Source organism: Anopheles marshallii, chromosome X (genome assembly GCF_943734725.1).
Source record: "Anopheles marshallii chromosome X, idAnoMarsDA_429_01, whole genome shotgun sequence".
In the NCBI taxonomy this organism is placed as follows: domain Eukaryota; kingdom Metazoa; phylum Arthropoda; class Insecta; order Diptera; family Culicidae; genus Anopheles; species Anopheles marshallii.
Window position 1 is genome coordinate 7,284,074 of NC_071325.1, and position 8,253 is coordinate 7,292,326.

Here is an 8,253-nt window from a genome sequence, read left to right on the forward strand (position 1 = left end):
TACAACTCAGAAGCTGGAATTGGAAGCGTTATTACATTCTCCACAAGTGCATCTAGGACTTCTGATACTGATCAGTTTCCTTTCCTCCCTTTTGCAGGTTATACCGGCACGCAGTGCGAGATCGATATTGACGAGTGTGCGACGAACCCGTGCCTGAATGGTGGCATCTGCCGCGATATGGTCAACTCGTTCAAATGTACGTGCGCGATCGGTTTCTCGGGGCTCCGGTGCCAGATCAACATCGACGACTGTATGTCGCAACCGTGCCGGAACGGTGGCATCTGTCATGATTCGATTGCCGGCTATACGTGCGAATGTCAGCCAGGCTATACCGGGCTATCGTGCGAGACGAACATCAACGACTGCCAGTCGAACCCGTGCCATCGCGGGATTTGCATTGACGGTGACAACTCCTTCACCTGTCTGTGCAATCCGGGGTACACCGGCTATCTCTGCCAGATACAGATCAACGAGTGCGAATCGAACCCGTGCCTGTTCGGCGGACACTGTGAGGATCTGGTCGGTGGGTATATGTGCCGCTGCCAGCCAGGCACGTCTGGACCGAACTGCGAGGTGAACGTGAACGAATGTCACAGCAACCCGTGCCGGAACGGGGCGAAATGTATCGACGGCATTAACCGCTACACGTGCCAGTGTGTGCCGGGCTACACCGGGTTCCATTGCGAGACGAACATCAACGAGTGTGCGTCGGATCCGTGCGCTAATGGGGGCGTCTGTATGGATCTGGTGAACGGGTTCCGGTGCGAATGTCCGCGCGGGTACTTCGATGCACGGTGTCTGAGCGATGTGGACGAGTGTGCGTCGAACCCGTGCATCAACGGTGGCCGGTGTGAGGATGGCGTGAACCAGTTCATCTGCCATTGTCCGCCTGGGTACGGTGGACGGCGTTGCGAGATCGATATCGACGAATGTGGATCCAATCCGTGCCAGCATGGTGGCATCTGTCGGGATGGGCTGAACGCGTACACGTGCCAGTGCATGCCGGGCTATACCGGGCGCAACTGTGAGATTAACATCGACGACTGCATCAACAACCCGTGCCGGAACGGTGGTTCCTGCATCGATCTGGTAAACGGGTACAAGTGTGTCTGCCGTGGTCCGTTCACCGGGCGCGACTGTGAATCGAAGATGGACCCATGCCTACCGAACCGCTGCCGGAATGGTGCGAAATGTTCGCCCAGCCCGAACTATCTGGATTTCGCTTGCTCCTGTTCGCTCGGCTACACCGGCCGGTTGTGCGACGAGGACATCAACGAGTGTGCACTGTCGTCGCCTTGTCGGCATGGCGCGACCTGCCGGAACACGAACGGTTCCTACCACTGTATCTGCGCGAAGGGTTACGAGGGCCGGGACTGCACGATCAACACGGACGACTGTGCGTCGTTCCCGTGCCAGAACGGTGGCACCTGTTTGGATGGGATCGGCGACTACACCTGCCTGTGCGTGGACGGGTTCGAGGGCAAACACTGCGAGGTGGACATCAACGAGTGTCTGTCGATGCCGTGCCAGAACGGAGCGACCTGCAACCAGTACGTCAACTCGTACACCTGCACCTGTCCGCTTGGGTTTAGCGGTATGAACTGCCAGACGAACGATGAGGACTGTACGGAAAGTTCGTGCATGAACGGTGGGACGTGTATCGACGGCATCAACAGCTACAACTGCTCCTGCGAAACAGGATACACCGGCTCGAACTGTCAGTATCGCATCAACAAGTGTGACTCGCAACCGTGCCGCAATGGTGCGACGTGCCACGACTACGAGAACGACTACACGTGCCACTGTTCGTACGGGTACACGGGCAAGCAGTGCATGGACTACGTCGACTGGTGTACGCAGAACCCGTGCGAAAATGGCGCAACCTGTACGCAGCAGGACAACACGTACCATTGTGCGTGTGCGGCCGGTTGGACCGGGAAGTTGTGCGATGTGGAGATGGTATCGTGCAAGGATGCGGCCGCGAGAAAGGGCGTGGACGCGAAACATCTCTGCCACAACGGAACGTGCGAGGACTTTGGCAATTCGCACCGGTGTCGGTGTGCGCGCGGTTACACGGGTTCGTACTGCCACCATGAGATAAACGAGTGTGAATCACAACCGTGCCGGAATGGTGGTACGTGCAAGAACCTGATCGGGTCGTACCGGTGCCAATGTCGGGCAGGATTTCAGGGACAGAACTGCGAGCTGAACATCGACGAATGTAAGCCGAATCCGTGCCGCAACGGTGGCATCTGTCACGATCTGGTCAATGGGTATAAGTGTTCGTGTCCGCCCGGCACGATTGGGGTGCTGTGCGAGATCAACACGGACGACTGTACGCCCGGTGCGTGTCACAACAATGGCAGCTGCGTGGATAAGGTCGGTGGGTTCGAGTGTCGCTGCCCGCCGGGCTTTGTCGGAGCGCGGTGCGAGGGTGACATTAACGAGTGTTTGTCTAACCCGTGCTCCAATCCGGGTACGCTCGATTGCGTGCAGCTGGTGAACGATTATCACTGCAACTGCAAACCGGGCCATATGGGTCGGCACTGTGAGGTGAAGGTGGACTTCTGCGCGAACAGCCCCTGCCTGAACGGTGGTCAGTGTTCGACGCGCCAGTCTGGACATCATTGCGTGTGCGCGGATGGGTACTACGGCAAGAACTGCGAATTTAGCGGCCACGACTGCGACTCGAACCCGTGCGTGAACGGACTCTGCCAGATTGCGGATGATGGTGGGTATCGGTGCGATTGCCCGCTCGGCACTAGCGGCGTTAACTGCGAGGTGGACATACTGGACGAATGTACCTCGGGACCGTGCGAGAAGGGTGCACCGTGCCAGAACAAGCTGGGTGACTTCGAGTGCCTTTGCCCGCCGAAATGGAGCGGCAAGACGTGCAACACGTATGATCCGCATTATCACGGTTGGTACGATACGACGCAGCAGCAGCAGCAGAGACCGCACAAGCATGGAGGTGCCGCGCTGCCGAACATCTACGCGATTGATCTGGAGTACCAGCGGGCACAGTGCGTGAAGAAGGGTTGCCGGGAGAAGCAGGGCAACCATCGGTGCGACGAGGAGTGCAATACGTACGCGTGCGATTTCGACGGCAATGACTGTTCGCTCGGCATCAACCCGTGGCTGAACTGTACCGCAAGCATCAACTGCTGGGAGGTGTTCATGGATGGGTTCTGCAACGAGGAGTGCAACAATGCGGCCTGCCTGTTCGATGGGCGTGACTGCGAGAAGAAGCTGCAGCCGTGCAATCCGATCTACGACGCGTACTGTCAGAAGCATTACGCGAACGGGTTCTGCGACTACGGTTGCAACAATGCGGAATGTAACTGGGACGGGTTGGATTGTGAGAATGAGAAGGAACCGGCCCAGCTGGCCGAGGGTGCGATCTCGATCATACTGCTGATGGATGCCGCAACGTTCCGGGCAAATGCGATACAGTTCCTGCGGGATTTGGGACATCAGCTGCGGACGACGGTACGGATCAAGAAGAATGCGGCGGGCATGGAGATGATCTACCCGTGGAAGGGTGGAACCGCACTGCAGGGCCTAACCGATAGCGAGTTCGGACGGAAGCATCACGTAGTGTACACGGAGACGCGCCAGATCGGCATCCAGGTGTATCTGGAGCTGGACAACAGAAAGTGCATCGGCATGAGCGGTGCGGAATGTTTCGGTACGGCGAACGAGGCGGCAGAGTTCCTCGCTGCGACCGCTTCCAAACATTCACTCTCGAAACAGTTCCCGATCTATCAGGTGAAGGGTGTTAATCCGGATGATGATGGGTTGCCCGGCGCGACGAACGTGAGCTACGTGCTGGTTGGGTTCTTCGGCCTGTTGACGATTGCGTTCTTAATCGTGCTGGTGGTTAACAGGAAGCGTGCGCACGGTATCACCTGGTTCCCGGAGGGTTTCTTTACCGCGAATACGAACGTGAGGCGTCCGTCGCGTAGACGTCCGGACGGGCAGGAGATGCGTAACCTCAACAAAAACCCGTCCATGGTGGATATGGTGGTGGCGAATGGGGTCGGTGGTCATGGCAGTGGTGGTGCTGGAGGTCACGGAATGATGGGACACGGGCAGCAATGGTGCAACAGTGACGATGAGTCGGAGATGCCGACGGCACGCAAGCGTATGCGTGCGATCGATCAGGGCTATTCGAGCGATCACACGGCAATTACCGATTACGAGGAGACGGAACCACGCGTCTGGGCGCAGCAACACTTCGAGGCGGCCGATATACGCGACCACCCGGCAATGATGACACCACCCACGCACCACGACGGAGATGTGCGGGATGTGGATGTGCGCGGCCCGTGCGGTATGACCCCGCTCATGGTGGCTGCGGTGCGCGGTGGAGGACTAGACTCAGGCGAAGACATCGACTCGACGGACGATTCAGCGGCCCAGATCATCTCGGAGCTCGTCGCGCAAGGTGCAGAGCTGAACGCAACGATGGACAAGACGGGTGAAACGTCACTACATCTGGCGGCACGTTATGCGCGAGCAGACGCAGCGAAACGGCTGCTAGATGCGGGTGCCGAGGCAAACAGTCAGGATAATACGGGCCGGACACCGTTGCACGCGGCAGTTGCAGCAGATGCGATGGGTGTGTTCCAGATATTGCTGCGCAACAGGGCGACGAATCTGAACGCACGGATGCACGACGGTACGACGCCGTTGATACTGGCGGCCCGGCTCGCCATCGAGGGCATGGTGGAGGACCTGATCCAGGCCGATGCGGATATTAATGCGGCCGATAACAGCGGCAAAACGGCACTGCACTGGGCGTCGGCTGTGAACAACGTGGATGCGGTGAACATCCTCCTGTCGCACGGGGCCAACCGGGACGCGCAGGACGATAAGGACGAGACGCCACTGTTCCTAGCGGCACGGGAAGGTTCGTTCGAGGCGTGCCGGGCACTGCTGGATAACTTCGCCAACCGGGACATCACCGACCACATGGATCGGCTACCGCGGGACGTTGCGAGCGAGCGGCTCCATCACGATATCGTTCGCCTGCTGGACGAGCATGTGCCACGGTCGCCCCAGATGGTCACCACGATACCGTCCGGTAGTGGGGGCAGTACGGCCGGTGGAGGAAGCGGTAACACCATCATGTCACCGACCCACGCCCACATGATCACGCACCCGACGATTATTGCGTCGGCGAAGCAGAGCAAGCAGAAGAAGCAGCGCCAGCAGAAGATGAATGGTGGAGGAGTGGCGGGATCGTCGGCGGCGGCAGCAGCAGCTGCTGCAGCACAGGCCGCGGCAGTGGTGGCCGCCAACATGGGCGGTAGTGTCGGTGCGTTGACGCTCAGTCAAAACCCGACCAGCCCGCAGGACGGTGGTGCCGATCTGGTGGCGGGCAGCATGCGACGAAAGGCGGTGGCGAAGAAGTCCGGCAACGGGGCGGCGGGCAAGAAGTCGAACAACACCGGTGGCGGTGGGGCAGGTTCGGGCGGTGGTACACCCGGGCACGGTGGACTGACCGATCTGGGACTCGCAGACGATCAGCTCAGTTCGGTGGAGTCGCCGATCGCGAACCTCAACAGCCCGTACGACTCGGTTAGTCTCTACTCGAACGCGATGACCGTGCACCAGCTGGACACGATCAGCCCGAACAGTGGAAGTTCCGGAGGCGGCAATGGCATGATGCCAAAGAAACCTCCCAGCTATGAAGACTGCATAAAGGTAAGTACAGGGAGATGACTCTAAACCAGTTTGTTGTACACGGTGTAGCTAATGCCCATCTTTTTCTCTTTTGCACAGAGCGCACAGTCGATGCAATCGCTGCACAACATCCAGCTCGATAACTATGGCTACTCGCTCGGCGGCAATGTCAATGGCGGTGGAAATCAGTTCTCCGATCTGCTCATGAGTCAGCAGCGTACGTTGAACAGTGGTGGTGGTGGAGGTGGAGGCGGAGGCGGCATCGGGTCCCTGTCGTCGAACGGTATGGGTCCGGCAGGGAACAACCTGATGCACACGGCCATGCACACGATGGGTGAGAGTGGACTCAGTCCGCCCTACTCCAACCAGTCACCTCCACATTCGGTCCAGAGCAATATGGCGCTCTCACCTCAAGGTTATATAGGTAAGGCAACGGCTTTTTCTTTCTCTGCTACCTCCGCCCATCTTAATGGCTTTTTCCCCACCCGCACTATGCTCAATATTTCTGCTTTCGACTACAAACTACTGCAATTCCTAACGCTTTCTCTCTCTCTTTCTTTCTCTGTTCTCTCATTCTGTTTCTGTTCCCTTATATACGTGTTGCGTGTGCTACAGTGTCTCCCGATCACAACGCCTTTGCAGGTTCTCCCTCGCCCGCCAAAACACGCCCCAGCCTGCCGACCTCACCGACCCATATCCAGGCGATGAGGCATGCGCAGCAACAGAAGCACAACATACAGATGATCTCCAGCGGCAACCTGCAACAGCAGCAGCAGCAGGGTGGGAACAGCTTAGGCTGCAATGGTGGTGGCCAACAGCAGCAACAGCAGCTCGGCGGTGGGTTGAGTAGTAGCAATGGGGGCAACGGTGCCAACAACAATCCCACATCCAACAGTGCAATGCTGGCCGGTCTGCAGATGAACTTCGTGAACGGTTCCAGCGGGCTCGAACTGGCCGGATTCTGCAGTCCAACTGGTAGGATGTTCGCAAAACTATTACGACGTACGCAGCGCTAACTTTCCAACCTTCCCATCCACTAGGTCAAGGATCTCAAGCATCGACCTCACAGAACACGACCGGTACGACCAGCACCGCGATGACGGTAGCATCGGCTCATCTGTCACCACTGAGTCAGCAACAGCAGCAGCAGGTGCTGGCTATGGTTGCACAGCAGCAGGCACAACTGAACAGCCAGCAGCAGCAACAACAGCAGCAGGCTCACCATCAACTCCAGCAACAACAGCTGCAGCAACAACAGCAACAGCAACAACAGCAGCAACAGCAACCACAGCAGCAGCAGCAGCAACAATCGTCCTTCTACCAATATCTGACACCACCGAGCCAGCACAGTGGCGGCGTGACGCCCCAGCATCTTGTGCAGACGCTCGACAGCTACCCGACGCCATCGCCGGAATCGCCCGGTCACTGGTCAAGTTCCTCGCCGCACTCGACGTCCGACTGGTCCGAGGGCGTGCAGTCGCCGGCCAACAACGTGTACGTGACGAGTGCGGCCGGCCACCAGGCGAACAAGGGTTCGGAGGCGATCTACATCTAAGCACAACGCGGAACGGTTGTGTCCGTGCGTCTAAGCATTGTTATAGATGATACTCCGTGTTTTATGGAGTTTGGCGAGCCGCCACCGTGATGGGTGGGCACGTCGTTGAAATTACGCTCTGGTTTTAGGTGTAGTAGGCGTGATCAGATGCAAGTAATTTTTTTTTATAAAGACAAAAGCTCTTAGACTAAGCAAACAAAAAGATACATTTTATTTTATTTCTTTTAAAACAAGCATAACAAAAATAATCGTAATGTTTTAAGTTTTAATCCACATAGTAGCGAATGTGCGTGATGAATGGATGAGATTAGGGGAAAACTAGGATAGCGAGAAAGCGGAAGTATGTGCGTGAATGTATGTTTGTGCGTGTGTATAGATGAAAAGCAAGGGATGGGGAAGTAAAATGCGGCGCTGTAATTGCACATATCTGTTTTTAGTGCGTAGTGTAGCAAACCGTGCTAGCTTGTAAGTATAATCTGTAGGAGTCGCGTCAACAGATAGTGAAAAGGCGAGTGAGGTAGAGCTAGAGAGCGGGAGCGAGTGGGCGAGAATGAAAAACACAACAAAAAACGCGAGGAGCAAACCTTATTTAGCCTCTTTTTTATATTTAGAGTTATCCCTTATCGTCCGTACGTTTCTGAGTGAGCGACATTGGTGCCGTATACCGGTTTGGATGAAGGTGCAGTTGCATTTTTTCTTAAAAAAAAACGAAACCCCGCACTGACTGCGAGGGTATTGGGGGACCAACGCGCACACGGACTAGTGGTACACCCATCTGATCGGTGCTGCGTTCCACCAAAAACAAAAACGCCCGACAACAGCGGGAACAATTGTACATAGACACTGTTTGTTAATTGTTTGTATAAGCTCCGTTTCATTCTTTCCCACTCTCTATCTCTCTCTCTCTCCCTCCCACTTTGTGTCTGATCCAATTTTCCCCATTCTTCATATCGCTTTTAGGCAATGTTCTCATGCTCATGCACCTTCCGACAACCGGAATGGTCAATATA

General features: G+C 56.5%; 1 protein-coding gene across 1 annotated transcript in view; it reads left to right on the forward strand.

Annotated features, from left to right (window-relative positions):
• The window catches only part of LOC128718593 (neurogenic locus Notch protein), a 73,311-nt gene extending 66,068 nt beyond the window's left edge, over positions 1–7,243 (forward strand). Inside the window, exons 8-11 of the mRNA XM_053812218.1 lie at positions 98–5,709; positions 5,788–6,112; positions 6,304–6,663; positions 6,729–7,243. Of these exons, the coding sequence (XP_053668193.1) occupies positions 98–5,709; positions 5,788–6,112; positions 6,304–6,663; positions 6,729–7,243 (6,812 nt within the window). The remainder of the gene's footprint in view (positions 1–97; positions 5,710–5,787; positions 6,113–6,303; positions 6,664–6,728) is intronic.
• Positions 7,244–8,253: the final 1,010 nt, after the last annotated feature.